The following is a 25,976-nucleotide window of genomic DNA, read 5'->3' as shown; positions in this document are numbered from 1 at the left end:
GGCTTTTAGAGGTGAGTAAGAGAAACTTAATGTTCTCTTAGACAGGAAATTAATTCCAAATGTGTCTTTATTAGAAAAGAAGTAAAACCAGGCCCCTGCCAATGATACTAGGGCACTGGTCTACACACCTCTATGGGATAAGACTGATTTAGGGGAAGAGATACTAGCAATTATTCTCTCTGTATTTAGTAGGGAGAAGAATTCTTCCCCAACAATAGACAATGGGATGTAATTCAATCCAATCTATGTCTACTGAGCACTGCTAGTGGCTCTTGAAGACTTATGTGACATTACTTTAGAATATAAGAATTTTTGAAATGCAGTTGACTGAAATTGTATAGATTCAAAGGACTCACTTATGCTTTCAAAATTGCGCCTAATTATTTTATGCATTATCTGTCTCTTCTCAGTTTTATTGTAGGATTCCAAACCTAGAATTTCAATTTAGTCTTTCAAAGAAGGAGAAAATAAATTATGAATAATTTGCCAGACAAACTTATTTTGAAAAAAAATTGTTTTAAAATAGATTTTTATGTCTGCTCTTATCTCAAGTTTCTCCAATCGTGGCCCTCAATTCTTCAAGGGGCAAAGTACTTGTTCACTCACTTCATTAACTTTGAAATAGAAAGGGAACTTGCTCAGCTTTATGGGTTTATAGCTTTTAATAAAGATAGGCATTAGGAATTTTAATTTGATATTAGGAATGAAACCTACTTAAACAGTCTGGAACTGAAAGTGCTTCAGAAAGATTAGAGAGCTTTAGAAATCAGCAACCACACAATCAGCGCTTCCATCAGCTTTTCATTAGATTACAATCTTTACAGGCATTTCCCTAGCCTTCACATGAGCTCATACATTTATGAAGATAAAAATAAAGACCTCTTGATTAGCCTAGTTTTGCTTCAAGTCATTTAGTGATGAATGTGAGATTTTAAACGAAACTTTGATCTGAGTGAAAGGAGTGCCCAGGCTGATGGAGTATTTTACTGAAGTATTCACTAAGAAGATTTGATTGATTTAAAGACCTGGCAGTGTTTCAAATCAAATGTCTGAAGTGAGAAGTTTTTCAAAAGAGCATTGATACACAGGATGATAGGAACAAAAGGAGAGAAATCACTGGTAGTAACGTCAGGAATTCCAAACTTCTGTGAATGGGAATGAGCACATAACTTTAATATGGGGCTAGGTGTGGTAGCACATTCCCATAATATCAGCCATGTAGGAGATGGAAATAAGAAGATCATGGTTAGAGAGAAGCCATTAAGGAAAAGAAAGCTAATTGGAAAAGGCATAACAATAAGCAGGCAAATTTCAGTAGTCAATTGCCACGTCTAATCCTTCTTATTGAACTATCACAACAAAACATGGATGATATGTATGACACAGTACTTACAAAAATCAGTGCATGATGCTGTGTAATCATTAATGTTCACTTTCTAGCCCAAACAGCACTAAAACTAGAAACACTATCATTGGATAGTAATTTAAGATAAGGATGTCCACCATTACCCCTGTTACTTAATATAGAAAGATGTGATTATTAAATAAGAAAAGTTATCAAAACTTGCAAATGCTACATAACTGGAAAATCTGTATCATCTGAAAATTGATTACAAAGTAGACAATGACTTATAATGATGGCCACAGTAAAAAGAGTATTTACTGTGTTCTACATATATCAACTCATTTCTCCTCATAGCTCTATTAATTATATACCATATTTTAAGGATAAGAAAACAGGCACAAAAAATTAAAGTGACTTGCTCAGGTTTGCACAGCCTGTGTGTCAGTGCTATGATTCAAATATCTTGAAGTCTGTGCTCTTAATTACTACACCAAACTGTTTGTAAAACCAACAATGTTTCTGTACCTCAAAAGCAATCAACTAGAAAATATAATGAACTGAAATATCCCAGTCATGGCAAAAGGCAAAAAAAAAATCTAAGTAATACAAACAACAATTATGCAATCAAAATTTAAAATGCCACAAAAGAACTTAAAAAGAAGGCATACATAAATACAAAGACAAAGTTCATGTTTGGAAAATCCTTCTCAAATTTCCCTACTTCTCTGAACATTTAACTCAATCACAGTAAAAACACCAAAATTATTTCACTGTACAGATTAAGAGAAAGGGAAATTTTTATAGTTTATACAGATAGTGTCAAATATACAGTATACCATCCTTTTATATACATTATAATGCATGTATTAACTCAATCCTTTCTATAATTTTTTGAAGTTATTACTATTCTATGGAAAAAGACACAAGCAACAATGTACTATGTGCCATCTAGTTTACCATAAAGGGATATTTTGCACTACTGAGAACTCTTTAGTTTATTCAAGGGTGGGGGAGAACCTTAATCCTAACCTATCCATTTGATAAGAAAGTTGAATATGAAGTCAAATCTGCCAAGACCTTGGTTGTCCTTTGCTAAGTGCAGGTTTCCTTAAGTTCTGTAGAAATGCTAAGCAGTCATCTATAAATCAGATAGATGTTTTGGAATTACTTGTAAATGATTCATTATAGGTTTATGGCAATGAGGAAACCAGCTCTGGCAGTAATTCCCTAGTAGACGCGGAAGTGCTGCAGGTGAACAGGGCTTCCCTTTCTCATTATGGGCCTTTCTTGGGTAGATTCTTTGTTAGCACCTGTACAAATTAGGGTAACAGATTTTTAATGAATTAAAAAATAAACATAGTGGACTCATATAACAACATTGTTTGTTTTGCCTAGTACAGGAAAATACTGAAAGAGCAGCCTGACTAGGATATTTATATTTGAAAATCATTCGACTCACTGACTCCTATACATAACAAAGGTGCCTGTTGTTTCTAGCCTTGTGCCAGAAACCATTTCCTTAAAATGCCATGGGGTGTCAGTAATACATGAAATGACATCCTGAACTTTCAGGATGCATGAGAGAGATCTCTATGCAAGACCCCAGATATTCATTAGCTAGGTGGAATTATGCTCTTCTGTGCCCATTGCTCTCCATGAAGAAAATGTATTCTATAGACTTAATGATGGAAAAACAAGGCTATGGGACCCGTGTCAAATCCGCAGTGAACTAAATCGGGCTGTAGAGGGATAAAAACTGTCACCAGTGTAATCTCCCAAGCAACTGCCATGTCGATATGCTAATGCTCTGTCAAAGCAGAGCCAAGCCGCCTGTGGAGAGGCCCTCCATTGTCTCACATCAGCTCAGCTGCCTGTTCAGGCCAGTCTTGAGTGGGATGCACTACCCTATATTGTGACAATGATTATTTTTAGCACAGATCATAAAGTAACTCCAGTTTTCTTTGTTTTTATCAGGAATCCCATCTCAATCCCATCATCAAAATTTCACCAAATTTCTTCCTTTCCATGTCCGTGCCACCTCCACCCCCAACCCCCATGATTGATCAATACAATATATACTCTGAAACCTTGTAGTGTAATTTTTGAGGCTCTGGCCCTCTGTCCTATGCTTCTTTCACTTGCTCCGTGTACATACAAGGGCACCGCTTGTGCACAGCACAGTCAGAAGAGTGTCCTTTGCTAATTTGAGGATTGAGAATGAGAAGATTAGGGATCTCTGAGGCTGAGTAGAAAACATCTTTGTATTCCACTATAAATTCTAGTTTTTCCCAAGATAATGCCATAAAAAGGACCAAGTAAAATTTAAAGGCATGGTAAGAAAAATACTAGGTACATTTCCTAAACTTCAGATTACTACAGTGAAGGAACAATTTGGTTTTTTAAAAATGAGAAATAAATGATAGGTCATTAGAAAAAGGGCAATGATAAACATGTATCAGTAATTGACAATTTCTTGACCTGGAAAAAATAGCCATAATTTCGCTACATTTACTTATTTATATGTCTTTTATTCCACAAAAGATTTGGGACAACTTTCAGTTTGCTCTGAACCTAATACATATTTTCTTATACCCCTTCCTGATATATTATTTCCATCTGCCAAAACAGTTTTCTGGCATGCTAAATTAAATTATACCCAAAATTTGGAACTGATGTACTGTGGCAAAGGAAGTTTATGGAAAGTGATAAAAATCTTGGAACTCTAAACTCAAGGAGCTCTGTTTTAAATAACGAGTGAATACAGAAAATGAAGCGCACAGCTGTAATTGGGTTATAGCAAAGGCAGTACTGACGATGATCTTCCCCTTTCAAGTACTCTAGTCAGGGTACTTGGGACAGATGCAGTCCATGAAATCATGGAAAACAAAGAGATGCTCATTTAATGTTTGTTGAATGAATAAAACATACTCAAAATTGACTTTATGGTAGGGGGAAAAACTATAAAATAAACCACCGTCAATTGGCTCTTTAATCTGTACTCACAGAAGCAAGATAAACATTTTTTTTTCTTCTCAAAGTAAAATTTTTCACATTTTTATGTTTAAGGGAAGATAAGTGGCAAAAGTCCCCATGAAATTATCTCAACACAGAAAAAAGAACTTGATAAAAATCAACACTTGTCTTAATAAAGGCACTCAACAAACAAGAGTGAAACTACAATAAAAGCCATATAGGAAAACCCACAGCAAACATGCTGCATAGTAGAAAACAGAAAGCTTTTACTCTAAAGATCAGGAACAAGGTAGGGATGCTACTTATTTTCAAGCCAGCAAGTAAGTCTTACCCAGAGAAACTAGGCATGAAAAACAAAAGATGTCTAAATTGGAAAAGATTTTTATTCAGTACTGGGGTTTGAACTCAGGTCTCGTGTTAGTGGTAGACTGGTGATCTGTACTTCTAGCCTAACAATATGATCTTTAGATTACACAAAAACTATCAGAATAAATGAACAAATTATCTGATACCAGTGAATCATCTGAAAAGGAAATTATTTAGGATTAACCTAGGCTGTGAAAGACCTATAAAATAAAAGCAAAAATACTGCTGAAAAAGTTAAAGACAGAAATGAGAGCATATCCAATGTTTATTGATTAGAAGAAAATACTATGATGTTCCATACTGCTAAATTAATCTACAGAGTCAGTGCAATCCATATCTAAATTCCAATGGTTCTTTTTTTGTTTTTCAAGAATAGAAAAGCCTTTCTAAAATTTAGTCAGGAAATCTCAACGGAGTTGTCATTTTTTGTTTGTTGTTGTTTTGTTCCAGGGGCTTGAATGCAGGGCCTGGGGGCTGTCCCTGAGGTGCTTTTGCTCAAGGCCACTTGAGCCACAGCTCCACTTTTTGGTAGTTTATTGGAGATAAGAACAAGCTTTTTCTGCCTGAGCTGGCTTTGAACCATGATCCTCAGATCTCAGCTTCCTGAGTAGCTAGGGTTACAGGTATGAGTCACCAATGTGCACCAAAATAATCTTGATGAAAAGAATGAAATGAAGGTTCACTTCCTGACTTCAAAATTTGTTTCAAAGCTATAGTAAAACTGTGGTGCTGGCAAAAAGACAGATGCACAGACCCATGGAAGAGAATTGTGAGCCAGATATATGCTTTTTTAATCAGGGGAAATGAAAGGACAGGGTTTTCAACAAATGGTGACAGAAAAACTGAGGCAAACACCTGCAAATGAATAAAGTTTGACTTTAAATATTATATACAAGTTAACTCAAAATGGATTACATACTTAAAGTGAAAACTAGACACTGTTCGAGGAAAACAGTGTAAAACCTTCATAGCAGTGGATTTAGCATTGATTTCTTGCATATTATATCAAAGGCCTATGCCATATTATAAAAAATAAGTTGGATATGCCAAAAGGAACTAAAACCACAGTCTCAAAGATAAATCTGTATATCCATGTTCATAGCAGTATTTACAAATAGCTAAAGTGAAAACAGTCTAAGTGTCCATTAATGAAAAGTAGGTAAATGAGATAGTATACATGGAAGAAAATTACTCAGTCTTAAAAAGTACAAAAACTCTGACAAATACTGTAAGATTCTACCTCAAGGGAAAACAGTAACACTGAACTAGAGATATCAGAAAGAAAAAGACAGATTAGCACACCAGATGCCCATGAATAATGATAGCAGAAGAAGAGTATCATTTGACTCTCTTCAAGGTATAAAAGATCAAGTGAGATGAAAACAGAAAAGTCATTTGTGACTTTAGACTAATTTCAAAGGAGAAAGTGTAAAGCACATGTGAACATAGAGAATATTTTATTAGTAAACTAAAAACTATCACAGAACTTCTCTATACTCTAGGCTTAAATTTAATTGAGAGACCATAGTGATATTTTTGCAATCACTTATTCTTTTTTAAGAACTTGGGGAATTGAAACTTGCCTAGGAATTTTAATGCAGCCCTCAGGTATGACAAACCAACTGAATAATAACTGACACAGTAATAGCAAATGGATGAAAATATGACAGAATATTGTACTGTAAATGAAGGCAGGTTGCATGTAAAAGCAACCAGCTATATTATTAAATATTAAAGAATAACAAATAGTAGAGAATGTCAGAAAATAAACCTTAGTCCATCATCCTTCACTTCCTTCATGCAATGTTAATAGACAGCTTTTCCATACAATTTTAACATAGCCTGTTACAAAATGAAGTGCAGACAAACTAGTTTGGTGTCAGCTTCTTTAATGACGAACCAAGTTGTCACTGGCTCTTGCCAATGGGGTGAAGTGCTTTTTTTGCCTAACAGAAGTAAAAACCTGACTGAGTTTGGAGACAGAAATATTTCTTCTGTGAGGCTCAGTTCAGCAAAATCCCCTGAGCTTCTTTGAACTCCTTAAGTACTTAATATTCACAAAGTCACAAGCTATAAGTTACCATAAAATCTCAGTACCCAGACGGCTAGCATACTAGCATCAGTAGAACTCCACAGTACTATCCCTTTTGTTTGTAGGAGGAATGAATGTGACCTATTTACCAAAGTATGGCAAATGTCAGAAAGAACAGGCACTGTGAAAATGATAAGAGAAACATCTACTTTGCCTGTATCCTACAGGTTTGATGCGGTTAGTAATTTCTAGCTGTTCTAGAATTTTCATTTAGATTGTCTTTATCAAGTTAGGGTGCTTTCCATTTTTCATCTTATTCTCTTCAGTTTTTAATTTCTATAAGGTTAAGAGACTTTCGGTGGTTTTCTGTTCTTGAACTCAAGGATTCATACCTGCTACACTGGTGCTCTACCATTTGAGCCACACTTCTAACGATTGTTTTTCTCATTATTTTATAAATGGAGTCTAGTAAACTTTCCTGCTCAGGCTGGCTTACAGTTCCCTAGGTCTCTGCTTCCCGGGTAGCTATGGCAAGAGGACCTGGCTCATGACTTGCTGTATTGTTTTTCATTTTGACTCAATAACCAGGCCCAAAATGTCTGCATCATGAACTGTGTGGAAAGGGGACTTCCTAGCTCACTACTTGCAGACAGCCCAGGCCTTATGCTGAAACCACACACTTAGAAAGTAAACCATCATCCATTAAAATGGCAATGTATGGTTGTTGGGGACTCAGCAGCAAGCACTGTCCTCTAATCTCTAATGATCCATTTGGGATGCTGCTTTGAAGCCCGAGAACAATGAACAGTAGCCACACACCTATCCTGTGTATTCTGTGAATACCAGTGCTCTTAAATTTGTAGACTGAATAGTTTTTGTAGAGTATAAACTTAAGTGTGTTATAAAGCAAAACAGACACTGGCAAAAAAAACAACAACACATAAAGCAAAACAGATCCCCAATTGTTTACAAATAAAATTCTGCATAAAAAAATCATGGCTACTTTCTGGCACTTAGTGAAATTTGCTCATCATGTCAAATGTAGTCTTTTTCAAGGAGGACCCATGATAGTAGAATAGACATCCCTCGCTCACTTCCTTCTCCATAAACAAGAACCAAAGTAAAACATGTTCAATTGCATTTTTTAATCAAGTGACTATAGGAGAAATTTGGAAATCAGCAATAGAGAAACAAACCATAGAACCTGCAAAGACTTGGGTCAATATCAGACTAAGAAGTCAGCTACACACCCAAAGGTAGGAGGTAGTCTCTCCTTTTTTAGGTGAGAAGTAAGAGAGTTCCAGCAAATGCTACTGGGCACAGCAAACATAGCTAGAGGAAAGTTTCAGAGTCCACAGAGGGTTGCAGCCCACCTAGATTACCCAAAATTTAACACAGAAGCCTTGCTCTGGAAAAGGATCTCATAACAAACAACAAGGATGATATATTCTGGGATATCTCTAATGTACTTTTTTTTGGCACCTTTATCAAGATCAGATGGCTATAGATGTATGGACTTATTTCTTAATGCTCTACTTAGTCCATGGACCTATGTGACTGTTTTGTGCCACTACCCTGCTGTTTTTGATACTATGGCTCTGTAGTAGAATTTGAAGTAAGGGACTGTGATACCTTCAATTTTGTTCTTTTTGCCCAGAATAATTTTGGCTATTTGAGGACTTTTGTGCATCTATATGAATTCTGGGATTGTTTTTTGGCATATCTGTGTAGCATGTCATTGGAATTTTGATGGAAATGCATCGATTCTGTTTATTGCTAATAGTAATCTATGAACATTTTCACAGTATGTTTGGGAGTTCTTTTTTTCTAGTATCTTTCCACAGTGTTTTATAGCTTTCATTGTAGACTTTGGGCTCCTTTTATTGCTAGGGTACTGTACTACATGGCATTGCATTTTGAGCTTACTGTGAATGGGATTGTTTTCCTGATTTATTTCTCAGCATGTTTGTTATTAGTATATAAGATAGTGCTTTTTGTATTGACTTTATATTTGCTGCTTTTCTTGAAGAATGCAGAAAGCCACAAGAACGAAATTTTTACAAGAGCAAACCTCTAAGAATAACAGCACACCTCTCTGCAGAAACCCTCAAGGACAGGAGAACATACATGCATTTCAAGACCTAAACAAAATGCCAAGACTATCAGAGCTATCAAAGATAACTTTTAAGCGAAGGACTGGTAATCCTAGGTACTAAGGAGGCTGAGATCTGGAGGATCATGGTTTGAAGCCAGTCTGGGAAGAAAAGTCCACTAGACTCTACTCCCTAATAACTAGCAATAAAGCTAGGCTGGAGGCATGGCTACGTGGTAGAATTCCAGCCAAGCAAGACAGTGCAAGGCTTCTGAGTTCAAGCCCCAGTACTGGCATGAAAATAAACAAACATAAAACTGATGAAGATACTCCATAATAAGCATAAATCAAAGGAATCTGTGACCATTAAGCCAGCATCAAAGAAGATACCTAAGGGAATTCTGTACACAGAAATGGAAGAAGGACATACCCAAGCACAAGTATTTGGGAAAAATAAACCTCATTTCAAGAACAGTTAAATGAAAACAAGGAAAGAATGAACCTCCAAGCAAGGAAGAGTAGTTATTTATATTCACACCTGATAAAGTAGACATGAAGCCAAAATTAGTCAAAGGATAAAAATGGTCAATAAAAATAAAGGAAACAATGTATCAAGAAGATTAATGACAAATACGCATGGATGTTGGCACACCTTATTTTCTAAAATATTACTAGATATGACTATAGAAAGATCCAGATACAATAATTATAGGTGGCTGAAGTGATCCATTCTAATTGACAGGTCACAAAGGCAAAAAGTAATCCAACTTCACAGTTAAATTGTACCATGGAGCAAATGGACTTGGCCAAAATCTGCAGTTATATTTCACCTAGACGCTGAGTACAAATTTCTTCTTGGTAGTCCATGGAACTTTCTTCAAAAGAGATCACACTTGAGGTTATAAAGCAAGTCTTAAAAAATAGCAATTTTTTTTCCTAAATCTTACCACATCCTAACTGAATTAAAATCTATAGCAAAAGATGCGATACAAACAAAATCCACTTTGAATGCTCAGTTGCTCTTAATGAAATTTAAAAATTTAAAAATTCCTCAGATCAAATAAAAATATAACTTACCTGAAGTTTGGGATATATCGAAGGTAGCTCTAAAAGGAAAGTTAAGTTATGAATGCCTATATTAAAAATCTGGGAGATCAAGTACGCTAAAGATGCATCTCAAGGTTTTAAAAAAGCAAGAATAAACTAAGCCAAAAGTAAGCAGATGGAAAGAAATAAAGACCAATAAATAGTCCTAAAGATTACACCAGAAAGATCTGAGTGGTAGGCACGGGTGGCTCATACCAGTAATGCTAGACACTCAGCAGGCTGATCTTTGTTCAAAGCCACTCTGGGTAGTAAAGTCCATGAGACTCTTACCTCCAGAGGTAAAAGCTAGACACAAAAAGCACAGGAAATGACTGTTATATCACTGTTGGAATTACTTTCAACATGCCATGTGAAACCGTAGCTTCTAATGTTGGTGATTGTCTTGTATCCCCTTCCTGTGGTTGTACCCACACTATCATTATATCTTATCTGAGTACATTGGAAACTGTATATACTGGTATTAGAACTAGGGAAGTGAAAATCAAAATTGAGAGACAAAGGATAAAAAGACAAATGACTCCAAAAGCAATACTTGCAAAACCATTTGGTGTAAATCAACTGAACAACTCATGGAGAGAGAGGGAAAGGAGGAGGGGGGGGAATGAGGGAGGAGGTAACAAACAGTATAAGAAATGTACCCAGGGCCTAATATATGAAACTGTAACCTCTCTGTACATCACTTTGACAATAAATAAAAAAATGATGCTAATCAAAATGAAAAACAAAACAAAACAAAACACCTCAGGGACAGCACCCAGTTCTAGCTCCAGGACTGCCCTCCCTGAAAAAAAGGATCTTAAAAATGAGAAATACTTTCAGCAAAGGACAGAAAACAACATACAAAATCCCAGATGTGTTATGAAGAGATTAGATGATGGTAAAAGGTAGGTTTCTAATTTCTGTCTTCCTCTGAATACTCTTAGGCACACAATGTTTAGTCCTCCTGCTAGTGTGTGATTGTGTACAATATGAACAAAAACAGATCAGGTAACTGTCTTGTCTTTCAGTGAAGTCATTAATATACCTGAGTACTAGTAAAGCAATGTAGTGTTGCTTTTAATGGTTGTTCCAGAGACTAAACTTGGTATACTACTACTAATGTTTGACTCTCCAATCTAAAGCATAAAAATATAAAGATTTTATCTATTCTAAATTCGTATTTCATCCACAGGTAAATCATTAACTATCAATTGGAGATAATTCAGTGAATGATGTTTTCTCAGTGACAGTAGTACAGTATCATTTTGTGAATAAAATTTATATAATAATAATTTTTGATTATTTACAAATTTCATGCAATTAAGTTGTAGCAGTCATAAATTAATATGATAAAATTTAAATAGATTAAGGAAATCTAACAGACTATAATCTTTTCCCAAAACATTCAAATTTCATTTTATTTTGGTTATCAAATAACATTATCTTCACCTATAAGTTTCTCCAATTAACATGCTATGAACAAGAATCCTCAAGCATATTTTTTTTTTTTTTTTTTTTTTTGGCCAGTCCTGGGCCTTGGACTCAGGGCCTGAGCACTGTCCCTGGCTTCTTCCCGCTCAAGGCTAGCACTCTGACACTTGAGCCACAGCGCTGCTTCTGGCCGTTTTCTGTATATGTGGTGCTGGGGAATCGAACCTAGGGCCTCGTGTATCCGAGGCAGGAACTCTTGCCACTAGGCTATATCCCCAGCCCCCCTCAAGCAGATTTTTAGCTATTTAAGGAAAAACTAGATGTTGTAAAGGCCCTGGCAGCAGATGACATAATTCTTTTGGCAATTCTTTAGTATTCTGAATGATACTAGTACCAAGACCGAAATAAAGGTCAAAGTGAAATTTCAAACTAAAATTACTAACAGAAAATTGCCAAAAATATTCCTTGTTTGGAAAGCCAGCTCCCATCCCTTACTCCTGTTACTGCTTTTGTGACTTATGTAGTTTGCAAGCTAGGCAGTTATCATAACTAAGGAAAGCAGACTACCAAAGCATCTTTTCACTCATTCATATAAATTATTTAGATATGCAACTCATTATATAAATTTCTTGGATGGTTTATGAAGTTATAACCCTTAACTAACATGTAATAATACTATTTTTAAATGGGTATGTATCAGACAGTGAATTAGGTACTTTATGTCCTTCTTAAGCCCTAATGAAATAGCTACTATTACAATTACTCTTTTACAAATAAAAAACTTACTCAAGGTTATACAACAAAAGAGAGCATGGTTACATTTGGAACCAAGTCTATCTAACAGCAAAGCTTATGTGTTTTCCTCCAGCAATAGTCTCCTTCTGGAAATAAATCTTAATTCTGCAGGCATAAAGTCAAATTGGTCTTGCTTTTCATGGCTGTTTTCAAGCTTTCATTGTAGTGGTATCAACTGAAACTATGTCCAGTTTATAAGACCAAGAATATAAATGGACCTGTATAAATAAGCTTTTGTAGGGCATGTATATATTATTTTTCTATCTACTTTCTTTTATGCTGTGGTCAAGTTTGACCTTTAAATAAACATATTGGGATGTAAAGAGGGACATTTCAGATAAAAAATATTTTGTATAAAGCATTCAGTGAGCATGAGAAATTAGGGAAAACAGACATTTAAAAATTATTTTGAGAAAGGAATCGTGCAAATTAAACAAATACATTCTATAGGATATAAACAATGAAAATAGGAAGACTGGGTAGTCAATCCTTCTGATTAAAAGACAATGAGGCACTAAGGTTTTATAGAAACTGACTAGACAGCAGACAAAACTATATAAAGACAGGAAATGAAAACTGGATGCTTATTTCAGCTTTGACCATAGATTCACAAATTAAAAATAAAATGCTAGCAAATCAGTCAGCATGTTAAAACTTTTTTGGTAATGACCTAGGGTTTATTTCAGGAATACAAAACCCAGTAAGTGACATTACCACATTAAAGGAGAGAAAAATATTCAAATAAGGATAAGCATTTGATAAAATTCAGTACTCACTAGCTCTCAGCAATAAGGAAGATGATAGAAAATTTATATCTCAGAGTGTTTAGCACAGAACTAAAAAAACAAGTTCTGCAAAGCTCTGCAAAGCTCAACATAAAAAATATGCAGCACTGCTGATTGTCAGTGGCTTGTACAGTGGCTGAGATCTGAGGATCTTGGTTTAAAGCTAGCCTAGGCAGGAAAAGTCCATGAGACTTTTTTATTTTTGCCAGTCTTGGGGACTGAACTCCGGGCCTGAGCACTGTCCCTGGCTTCTTTTTGCTCAGGGCTAGCACTCTACCACTTTGAATCACAGCGCCACCTCTGCCATTTTTGTATATATGTGGTGCTGGGGAATTGAACCCAGGGCTTCATGTACACGAGGTGAGCACTCTTGCCACTAGGCCATATTCCCAGCCCTTATTCTCTCTCTGAAAGCACTGGCATGTCAACTGCAGCAGTAGTCACAACAGCCTTAAAATATAAAGAACTTAAGGACGTATCAGCTGTTGAATAAAGAAAATGTATATACACAATGGAATGATACTCAGCCACTAAAAAAAGAAATCCTGGGGCTGGGAATATGGCCTAGTGGTAGAGTGCTTGCCTCGAATACATAAAGCCCTGGGTTCAATTCCTCAGCACCACATATATAGAAAAGGCCAGAAGTGGTGCTGTGCTCAAGTGGTAGAGTACTAGCTTTGAGCAAAAAGAAGCCAGGGACAGTGGTCAGCACTGAGTTCAAGTCCCAGGACTGGCAAAAATAAAATTCTATCATTTGTGATAGTATAGATGAAGCCAAAAGTGAAGCAGGTCAAGTACACAGAGACAAATACTGCATAATCGTGCTCATATTTGGGAAACAGTTCATCTCAGATGTTAAAAATATGGTAGTTGTTAAAATATGCTTGGGAGAGTACAACTAAAGCAGACAAAAATGCAATTAAAGTAGAAAAAAATGATTGGTAGGATTACATTAAGTTATAGATATTAGAAATTCTGGTCTTGCATGGTACAGCAAAGAAACTACAGCTAATGACATATACTTAGTTACTTTACATTTTTAAAATGCTAGTTGCAAGAAGTTTGGATGCTTTCACAAAAGAAAAAACGTTTGAGGTGATGAAAATATTTACCTGATTTGAACAATATGCAATGTTTACATGTGTCAAAAGATGACATAGTATCTTAAAAATATGTGTAATTTTAAGATTAAGTAAAAACAAAATAAACTTTTTACTGAAATTAGAAGTCTTTTGATTCAACTAAGAAAAAAGCAAATCTACCTACTGCCAACTATTTTATTTTGCTTTACTGTTGTAGTCCTGTCCAAAGTATGTGGCAAAAATCATCAGAAATATAACTGGAAAATGATATACTTATACGTGATTAAATTAGAGACTACCTAAGTGCCCAAGAAAAATCTTTAAGATAGGATAATGAAAGGTATTTCAGCATGAAAATACTAGAAACTTAAGTAACACAATCTAAACATGGAATGTATTTTTTTTAACATGTTAAATAAAATTTGAAGATGTTTCATCATTAGATTTAACAAGTTTATCCTGTTAATTTATCAAGGTATCTCCCAAATGATTTGTATTTATGGAAATTCAATTTTATGGAAAGAAGTATTGTGGCAGTACTAGAACATTTACAACACATGAATTATTATAACTTAAGACCATGCTGATCATATTTCTAAATTGGTTTTAAAACATGGATTATGTTAAAGTGCCTAATGGCACAGGCTTTTTAACTGTCATTTCTTTTGTGAATAAGTAATTCACTATTAATGCCTCTGTCTTTCTCTTTTTAATATTCTTATTTGTCTCTGTAATCTTTTGTTCCATAACAGAATGTATAGATATTATAAATGCATAGAAAACAATACTCGTTACATGGAGGAGTAAGTAAGTCAAAGCAATTTTCCCAACTGCACTGTCCAAACAGACATAGAATTATATTTGGGAATACATTTGTATTGTGGAAAATAGCTACATTAAGAGTACACAAATGACAAGATCAATATTGATACTAGGATTTACTAATTTTAGCATCAAACTTCTTTTAGAGTTTGCAACTCCCATCTGTAAATACATACCAGATCTGTCTTTGGAGGATCTGCACATTCAGCAGAGAAATAAGGTGCTGAACTTCTGACCCCACTGTCGGAATTTGCTTTTGGAGGCTGAGCATGTTGTCGATAAGTAGCACTTTTAGGAGTCCAACAAAACAGGTTGACTGATTCTCGAACACAGCGTTCAATGTCAATTTCTAGAAAGATGAGAAAAAAGAAAATTATAAGGTTTGAATTGCTTTGCTGATACAAAAAGACAAAACCATTTGCAAATCTGTCTATGCAATATATACTCACGATAATGAGAAAAGATGCCAATAAAAATAATGTAGATATTAAAGGACTAGTGACTGGTTGGGTCATTTGGAATTATAATCAATCTATCTATAATGTATACAAGCTTTTATATATGTTTCACTTGGCATTACCTAAATATATACAAGCATGATTATTACAGCATATCAAGAAACAATCACATATTCTTATATAAAACTTTGTTCTGTTCACTATGATATTTTTAGCAGGATAAAATAGAGGAGGGAGGTGGCTAAATTTGGACTAGGCAGACAAAAGATGTACTACAACTCCTGGTAAAGTGTACTACAAGTTTTGGTGGCATTTATTTTATTTCCTTTTTTTTTTTTTTTAATAACAGGATCTCCCTATGTAGCCCAGGTGTCCTTGACTTCATGATCCTCCTGCTTCAGCCTTCTGAGTGTGCTCTTCCATTCCCAGCTTCATTGCCATTTATTAAACAAGACATAATTACAGGCCACTGTCTGAAACCTCTGAACCTGACTGTTTTTTCCAAATAAATCTTTCCTTATCTCAAGTATCTCAGCTAACACAATGCATTCAGATTTTCCCACAAGGTGGAGAAACTTGGAAGAATGCAAAGAGAAAATGATACTTATTGAGCATTTACTATGTTATAGATAAGCTCTGTGATTTATGTTAAGTGTGTAACTATAGATAAAATATCTCAATTTATTAAAGTATGTTATTTTTTAAATTCCCCAATTAATTTAGAATTGAAATAAGACCAGCAAATCTGGAAAGTATGGCCCTTAAACATTCCTTTATTTGCTTTGAGTTAGTTACTTCGTTACTTAATGTCCTGGGATTAAATATAATTGCAGTATGTATGGTATAGACTTTTCCTAAAAATCAGAGTAACTCACAAATCCACATTTAAGAATTGTTCCTACTGAGTCTCAGTCCTCTGCAGTGTAAGTCCTGTAAGTAAGGACAGAAAAATATTGCTAGGTAAAGAGAAAGTTTTTGAAATCATCAGAAATCACTCAGGATTTTGTTTTCATTGTTTAGAACATAACATTCTTCAAGTGTCCAATCCTATTTCCACTGTATAGCTACATTTTTCTAAAATTCATATAAAATGCTCTAATTTTTTTCCACTTAAAACTTTCAATATAGAATGCTCAAATTCCTCAACAAGGTATCCACAGAGATGGGTCTGCCTAATTCACCAACTTTTATCTCCAAAACCATAAGCAGCATCACTACAACAGCTTATCTAGTCCGGATACTATTTGCTTTTCTTTCCTGCTAAATCACTTTATTAGCATTCTACTTACATTAAAATGGTATGCGACCTCATACTTCTTGTCATGCTTTTGCTATTTCTCAACTTCAAATATTTTCTTCTCACTAGATGCAAGACTATATCTTATATATCTCTATGGCCTAGGGGAAAAGTACTCTACCTATCAGATAATAAAATGTGTTAAACACATGCTAAATGGATAAGCTTGGGTATCCTTAAGATCTCAGGAACAGTGGGTAAGGTTTCTGAATGACATTTAAATGCTTCACAGCACCGAAGTTAACGGAGTTTCTCATGGCAAAACATTATTTTCCACAGTAAGTACACTCTTGCCCTGTCTTCTGGTTCTATCTGGCATTTTTCATAAACTCGCATCTACTGGAATTTAGCTTTACAGACAGCACTCATATCTCTGTCATTTTTAGATATTTATTACTATATAATCTTTCACATGCTTAGTTCATACTGTAAGCACCACAAAATAACATTCTTTTGTGTTGCTCCTAGTTACAGGAAAAAAGATATTTGACACCTACAACATTATAATCTCTTTAACAAGGCCTGCCTTATGGGAAGCTATTTCACAAGAGCCTAATAAACTCGGGGAAATCTGAAACTCTAATTTTCAAATTATACTTAAGTTGTCACTCAAAAATTTGATAGTGACTTACCTCAATTCATTTGTAGCATAAACATCTTAAGGATATAACACTAAACTATCTTTCCTAGTACCGCATCCATGTTTAATTTGCTGTCACTCTCCAACCCAAGCAACCCAAGTTAAGATAGAGGAATGGTCCCACACATTTGACATTCCACTAAATTCCAAATTCCATTATTTTCACTGAGCAATTTTGAGAGGGAATTTGAATTCCCTAACTGAAAAGATGATGGAACTAACAGCCAACCAAATGATTTATGACAAGGGAGTAATATGTAACCCAAGTTTTGAGTGTCAGTCATAGGTTACCAATGGGTCAATTTTAGTTATTCATGAATGCTCCTGGATAGTAAAAAAGCTAAGACAATCCAGTGATATACATATAAATAATATGCATACTTATAGTAGGAAGTCTCTAGATATGAATGTATACATGTATACACATGTAATGATATCTGGACTAGATAAGCTGGAGTAGTGGTGCTGGTTATGGTGATAAAAATTACTGCAATAGGAATACCAGTGACTATGAGATGCCATTGGAGTATTCTATATTCAAAGTGGTTTTGTTTTGTTGGTTGTGGGGCTTGAATTGTGGGCCTGGGTACTGTTGCTGAGCTCTTCAGTTCAAAGCTAGTGTTCTACCACTTGAGCCACAGCACCACTTCTGGTTTTCTGGTGGTTAACTGGAGATAAGAGTTTCCCGGACTTTCCTGCCTGGATTGGCTTTGAACTACGATCCTCAAGATCTCATCCTCCTGAGTAGCTAGGATTACAGGTGTGAGCCATCGGTGCCTGGCTTATTCAAAGTTTTTAAGTGGGGAAAAAAAATGACAGGATTTTACATGAATTTTAGAAAAAGCATACAAAACACCATCTCAGTAATGTCTAAGGGAAAAGAAAGGCATGTTACCAAGTTTCTGCTTTAATTCACCTAGCCTTTCAAATCTAGTATGTGTGAATGTAATTACTGGCACATTTTACTATGTATCTATCATCCCTACTGCTTAGTGTCTCCAATAAAGCCAGACATAAATAAGAGATGCAGTAAACATTATTGACCTAAGGTGCTTAAATTGTTTTCTGTTCTTACATAATTGTTAGCTAGCAGTGGAAGAGGTAATGTAGTACAAAGCTGCTCATTTTGAGAGTGGCACCTAGCACCTTTTAGAAAAAAACAGTACAACACCTTGGAAGATTTAGCACAGGAAAGCTGCAGCTATTTTCTCCTTTCCTGTTGTACATAATGGTGAACAGAAACAAAGGAGGAGTCTTTTTCTTTTCTTTTTTTGCTGGTAACTAGAAGCTTGTGTCAAAATCAGTTTTCATATAATGGGTAACAACTGAAATGTTTAAAATTTGTTTTTCAAGTATTTAAATGTGGTTGGGTTAACTAGTTTCCATCCTGCAGAAGATCACAAATTAATACAGGCAGTATAGAGATCTTCCATTTTCATGTGAAATGTAAAGATACAGGATCAGGTAGAGAGAAATGAAACATGAACCATGAGTACTATTAAAATATATACTATATATGGAACAATACATGATAAATTTCAGTTTAAAACACAGTATGCTTTGGTTCTTAAGTTATTGCAATATTATTAGCAGTGTATGTAGGAAATTTTAAGGATAGTTTCTGATTATAAAGGTTTTGCGGTATACCTCAAAAGTGAGTGATGTTTAGAAACACATGTTAAATAACTGACATAATTTTTCGCACTTTTCACAAAAATCCATGAAGAGGAAATACTTTTGTCAGTCATAAAATAAGTAGCCTATATTCCTGAATGTGGGACATACAAACAACTCCAGTCTACCCTGACTAGGACCCTGGAGACATGTGATCTGAAAATCTTCCTTGGCTGTGCTGCTGGCTTTGTGTTTTTCAAGATCACTATTTCAGCTTAGCAGTGATGCATTGCAACATCTGTTTTCCATTGCAATTTTTCTATAAAATAACAGCAGTGTGCCTTCCTCATCCCCTCAAAATTTACATCGCGTAATGATATTATGACAATCATTTTCATGGAATTTTATTTCAATGACTACATAAACAATGAAAATAAAAAGAACTTAGAATAGCATCTAGATCTTAATATGTACTTACTATGGGTAAGTGTAAGAGAGGAGGACCATAATTAAATTCCTTATATTTAATTTCTATATGATTATTCTGCTGAAATTCCAAGAATAAAAACTTAGCAGTTCTCTACTCTATAGGAAATAATAATAATTATGGATTACCACTAGGAACACTTAGGTTAATAATGTTTGGATTTGCTGCTGCTGAAACTCCTTGTAGGGAATGTGCAGACATAAACACTCTAAAATATCAAGGTAGCAATTGTATTTTGGTCCTTGAAGTTATTTTCAATTTTTTTCATTTTGCAAAGGCACTGAAAATAAAGTGTCACTACAAACACTTCATAAATATTTCACCATGACCTACCTGATCTCACATGATCTTTTCCTACTTACACCCAGTTGTCTTCATTCTAGCTGCTTTTCTATTTTGTTTCAAGTGTTCCAGCCACGAAGGACACACAAATTGAGTTACTTGTTGGGACCTTTCAGCACTTTCATCTTTTTGTCTAGAAAATTCTCCCCTCTCTACACTCCCAGTGTCAGTTAAATAATTTCAAATATGGCCTCAACCACTACTTACTTAGGGAAGGTTTCCTAACTCTTCTTATTTAAAACTAATTATTCTGGTAGTATTCATCACCATAAATAACAAAAAGGTCATGAATTAGTAGCAGTTGTAATCAGTTACATCTAATTCAAATCTTCCAGTTAAAAAATTTCAGATATTGTTTACTAAATGAATATTGTATACAAAAATTATGGCAACCCTATTTTATTTGTTGTTATCCTCAAACTATAGTAAGAATCGTCATTCAAAATCCAGATCATTTTTCACTGGTATAGTTAATAAAAAACCCTCTAACATATTTCAGAAATTTGAGATACACACGTGACACACATATTTACTTAGCAAAAGCTCTAATACATGTAGACATATCTGACTCCCCTTTTGCTTTCTTAAGGTAGTGCTGAATGCTAGAAAGGTTGTAGTGACTGTTGCTGGTTATATTCCACCTCAACAGCACTGATATTACACTTTCTTTTCAGTAGTTAGGCATTTCATGAGTACATTTCTGCTTCAGATCAATAAATGAAAATTTTCTAAAACTTCGCAATTGCTTTATGTCTCTTACCAAAGAAATGTTTTACTCTAAATAAAATGCACAACCTTATGTGTGTAGAGAACAAATACACTCTTTAAATATTACTTAGGGGTCACACAGCTGACAGTAAGTTTAGAAGTCACTAAATTTGTATCCTTTTATACCCAAATATGTACCTGAAAAAAATCAGTGTAAGAGATTTTAAATGTGTATATACTTCTTATTAAATGCAACTAGCATATCTATATACACTTTGTGTGGTACATGAGCTAGAACTCAGAGCCTTGCATATGCTAGGCAAGTCCTCTACCACTGAGCTACATCCTCAGCCCTTCATGCATACTCTTCAATAGTATAACTTCAAGTTTTTGCCTACTATAAAATTTGAGCTTATGGGGCTGGGAATATGGCCTAGTGGCAAGAGTGCTTGACTCATATACATGAAGCCCTGGGAACATTCCCCAGCACCACATATATAGAAAATGGCCAGAGGTGGCGCTGTGGCTCAAGTGGCAGAGTGCTAGCCTAAGCAAAAAGAAGCCAGGGACAGTGCTCAGGCCCTGAGTTCAAGGCCCAGGACTGGCAAAAAAAAAAAAGAAATTGAGCTTATATCACTGTTGTAATTACTTTCAACATGCCATGTGAAACTGTAGCTTCTATTGTTGATGATCCTTTTGTATCCCCTTCCTGTGGTTGTACCCTCACTATCACCGTATCTTATCTGAGTACATTGGAAACTGTATATACTGGTATTAGAACTAGGGAAGTAAAAGGGAATATCAAAATCGAGAGACAAAGGATAAAAAGACAAACGACTCCAAAAGCAATACTTGCAAAACCATTTGGTGTAATCCGACTGAACAACTCATGGGGGGAAAGGGAAAGGGGGGGAGGGGGGAATGAGGGAGGAGGTAACAAATAGTACAAGAAATGTACCCAAGGCCTAACGTATGAAACTGTAACCTCTCTGTACATCACTTTGACAATAAATAGAAAAAAAAGATGAATGAAATACCAAACTGTGCCCTACAAATGTGCAATTTTACTGTATGCCATGTAAAAATTAAATAAATAAAATAAAATGTCAGAAAAAAAATAAAATTTGAGCTTATTTGATGTTTGTACCATTGACATTATTTAGGTCAGGAATGAGGTGACAATAGTAAGAGGGAAGAATACAAAATAGATAAATTATTTGCTGACAAACTGAGTTTTCTGTATGAAAGTCAGATTAGAATAGCTGACCCTACAACTAAAGCAATTTAATTCCTATTTGAATGGAGTATTAAGAACAAAATGGGTGGCTGGGGATATAGCCTAGTGGCAAGAGTGCCTGCCTCGGATACACGAGGCCCTAGGTTCGATTCCCCAGCACCACATATACAGAAAACGGCCAGAAGCGGCTCTGTGGCTCAAGTGGCAGAGTGCTAGCCTTGAGCGGGAAGAAGCCAGGGACAGTGCTCAGGCCCTGAGTCCAAGGCCCAGGACTGGCAAAAAAAAAAAAAAAAAAAAGAACAAAATGGGTGCTAGTAAAGTTTAATCAGTATTATGATATAGTAAACTGAAAGGATAAAAGTACCAGATTTCTATTTTAAGGTACATCTATCGAGCGATCATTAGTATGCAACATTATGAGTAATGTTCACTATGCCCAACTTTTTCTACCACGATGGATCTTTTAGCCTACGGTAGATTGAACTATGATCCTCTTAATCACCATCACCTGAGTAGCTAGGATTAGCAACATGTGCCAGGAGCACATTTTTAATTGCTGAAAGGTACTGTTTCTAACATACAGGACAACTGCCCACCCAGCATTTATACTGGATAATGTATTTAAAAAAATTCTAGTCTTGGCATGTATGAATGAGTTATTTTGTGCTTTCTGCCAATGGCACATTCCTGTTTTGATAGTTACAGATGGTATAAACCATATGCATGTACTCAGCCTATCTGTCAGAAACAACTAAAAATTGAATGTTTACAATTTGCTAAATTAGGAGGCTAAATAAAGTGTCACTGTGGTGTTTGGCATATCATTATATCCATATGAATGAGAGGAAATACATCACAAGTTTTATGTTAAGACAGAGAAGTTTCCCACCACTGTCTAATCATTTTGAGACAAGTTTTCTATCTCCCCAAATACTTGCTTATGTTTACATCCTCTTATAATTTTCTGTATTTTTTTCCTAAATGGTAATTTATAGTTAAGATTGCATTGCTTAGCAAAAACAAATGCAAAGTCATCTAGTACAGTGAGTTCTAAATAAGCAACAAATATTTGGAGTTTGTTTATATTAAAGTTACTTATTATATGTAATTCAAATTTAATGGGGCATCCCAACTTACAATGTGGCTCATATAACCATGTGCTATATAAAAAAAACATATTTTATGAATGTAAAGATTTTATACATGGGTAAGGTAGACAACAGCTTAACATTGCTCACTAACATAAGAAATGAAAATGGATGAGGTCTTGGTTTGAAACAATGTGTTTGTTTCAAGTTCATGAGAAGTCACAACCAAGACGTCACACCCTGCTCTGTTCCCTTCAATGCCCTAGAGATATTCCAGAATTCTATATAATTTCATAACTGGAATTGAACTTTTGCCTCATTTTTACTAACTGTCCAATCCTATCTTGGGTATAAACAGGAAAATAATGGTACATGGCATTGTGGTGTTTGTGTTTCAGCACTTTGTTGTATATCCCAATTTGCAATATTGGCTTTGTTTTAGCCTCAAAATATTTGTATGTTAATTTTCAAAAAGTTGTGACTTTCTTACACATTTTGAAACATGTGGCACATAACTACATAAGAAAGTGTGCTCAGAAAGTGTGATGCTTTACAAAATATGCTTTGCTACATTAAATGATAATAATTATAACAACTGTCTTAAGTTGACAAAAATAAAAATATCCTGTCTATCAAACCACAATGCTGGGACTAGTGAAAATAATTAGACACTGTTGTTCTTCATTATGTGGAAAATAAAATTCTACTGTAAGTATGAATGAAATAAGTAAGTTTTAAATTTTGGTTACAACTTTTCCCTTAAATAGTTTCAAAAATTAAACACTCCACAAAGGATATACAACAACAAAACATTTAAACATATCAGCTAATAGAAATCCCCTCTAAACTTACTACTTTTTGTATTATCCTCATCTTCAACATTGTTTGGATATTCCTTTTTTTTTTTCCTTGCCAGTCCTGGCTCGTGGACTCAGGGCCTGAGCACTGTCCCTGGCTTCTTTTTTTTTTTTTTTTTAGCTCAAGGCTAGCACTCTACCTATTAAGCCACAGTGCCACTTCTGGCTTTTTTCTTTTTTCCTACTTATGTGTTGCTAAGGAACTGAACCCAGGGCTTCGTGCATGCTAGGCAAGCACTCTACCGCTAAGCCACATTCCCAGCTCCTTAAAAATTTTCTTTAAAAAAATTGGAAAAATTTCAGGAATAATTTTTTCTTGGATAAGCTGTTATTACTCATCTGCTTATACACTATTAAGACAAATTCACCAGTGATTATGGAAACTTTGAGGTGCAGAATAGGAAAAATATTAAATTTTCTTGTTTTAAAAGTGTACCATCGCCCTGGGTTCGATTCCCCAGCACCACATATACAGAAAATGGCTAGAAGTGGTGCTGTGGCTCAAGTGCCAGAGTATTAGCCTTGAGCAAAAAGAAGCCAGGGACAGTGCTCAGGCCGTGAGTTCAAGCCCCAGGACTGGCAGGGAAAAAAAAAAAAAAAAGTGTACCATCAGCATTCACAACTTACATGTTTATGTAATTGACCAGAAAAATTATTTCAAACCTAATCAATCATCCTCTGTTTACTTTGGGAAGTTGAGAACACTAAAAAAACATCTGTAGGGTGTGGGCTCTCTCTTGACTTCCCCTCGCTTGGGGGGGGGAAGGAGCTTGTCCGCCCCTTCCTGGGTGGTCCTTTATCACTCACAAGGGAACTATGGAACTATGGCCACAGGTAGCCTCGGTGACATGTGGTCGCAGGGTGCCCCCAAACCGCCAAGAATGACACGGATGCGTGGGCCCCTGGAGAAAACCTCTAGGGCTTCTGTTTATTCAAATGAGGAGCCCCCCAGATATACGCCAAAGGCGGGCACAAGAGAGGGGCCCCTGATTGGTCCCAAGTGGCTGTCCCTCAAATGATGTCAGGAGACTTCCTTTGTTGGCAGAGGTCCAGCCCCCTATGGATGGGCCCCTGGGGTACCCCTCCGCCATAGCACACGTGCTAGCCCCAGGGACAGGGGCTTCTCTTCCTGTTAAAGACAGGAAGGGGAAGGACAGGCCGAGGTCAGCTGTGGCCCCTTAAAGGTGCAGCTGACCCCAACAGTAGAGTACAGACACCATTCTTACTTTGTAAAACTAGCTTTTTGTTCATGTTCAAAACCAAATGCAAAAATAAAGGACCTTGATTTTCATAAAGATTCTCCCATAGAAATAGTTTATATAATAAATAACCAGCTTTAATTAAAATTTGATAAATTAGCTGATGGTGATACAACGGGGGGGGGGGGGGGAGAAAAAATTTTAAATTATTCCAAGGCATTTTTGTTGTTTTCCCAAATAAGACAAATATTTTCAATAAGGGAGATGATAGATTATCAAATAAAATCAGGGTAGGCAGCAGTTTTCTTATTCCTTCTCAGAGAGCCAAACAATACTAGAATCACTTTTCGTAGTGGGCAGTATTGGGCTGTAATCGGGTCACTCGGGCCAAACCTCCAGCTCATTTTGCTTTAGACATTTTTCAGATAATGCTTTTTTGCCTGGGACAGGCCTCAGACCACACTCTTCCTACCTATGCTTCCAACATACAGCATTACAGAAGCATACCACTATGCCCAGCTTATTTGTTGTGATGGGGTCTTGCTATCTTTGTTCTCAGGCTGACCTCAAACAGGCCTAAATGTATAGTTGTTCTTTTTTTCTTTCAGGTACTTGAATTTAACTTAGGACCTCCTTGTACTTGTTTGCATTCACTGGTGTTTTACTATTTGATTGGGTTTTTTTTTTTTAACTGTATTTTTTTTTTTTTGTGTTTTCTTTTTTGGTACTGGGGATCGAACCCAGGACGTTGCACTTGCTAGGCAAGCGCTTTGCCACTGAGCTACATCCCAGCCCTGGTGTTTTACTATTTGAGTCACATCTCCAGCCTTTATGTAGTAATTTTTGGAAATGAAATCTTGTATACTAGGATGGTTTCAAAATGTGCTTTTCTGGATCTGAGCCTCCCAAGTAGCTAGGATTACATGCGTGAGGCACTGGTGCTTGTCACTAAGTTATATAATCTTAAAGTACTTTTGTTTCCTGTTTTGATTTCTAGTTTATTAACATGCACAATGCTTGCCTGAAGATATGTGATATAACAATAAATAATTGTAAAAAAGGTAACATTTTGTACCCATTTTTTCTTTTATAGATTTAGTTATGTCTTAGGCAGTTATTTTGTGTCTTTTTAACCATATTATCAAAACTATGGTTACTAGACTTATTTCTACATTTAATTTACATTCAACCCCTCAGTTTTCCAACTTCTCAGTTGAGAAGATCTCTATATAGTTTAATT

General features: G+C 35.6%; 1 protein-coding gene across 3 annotated transcripts in view; it reads right to left on the bottom strand.

The window, feature by feature from the left end:
* Positions 1-25,976, bottom strand: part of Tbck (TBC1 domain containing kinase) — a 116,980-nt gene that overhangs the window by 21,491 nt on the left and 69,513 nt on the right. For all 3 annotated transcript variants that reach the window (XM_048333365.1, XM_048333364.1, XM_048333366.1), the window contains one exon: positions 14,986-15,158. In XM_048333365.1, the coding sequence (XP_048189322.1) occupies positions 14,986-15,158 (173 nt within the window). The remainder of the gene's footprint in view (positions 1-14,985; positions 15,159-25,976) is intronic.

Source organism: Perognathus longimembris, chromosome 24 (genome assembly GCF_023159225.1).
Source record: "Perognathus longimembris pacificus isolate PPM17 chromosome 24, ASM2315922v1, whole genome shotgun sequence".
Classification (NCBI taxonomy): domain Eukaryota; kingdom Metazoa; phylum Chordata; class Mammalia; order Rodentia; family Heteromyidae; genus Perognathus; species Perognathus longimembris.
The sequence above is the reverse complement of the archived record's forward strand: the minus strand, read 5'-3'. Positions and strand labels throughout refer to the sequence as shown.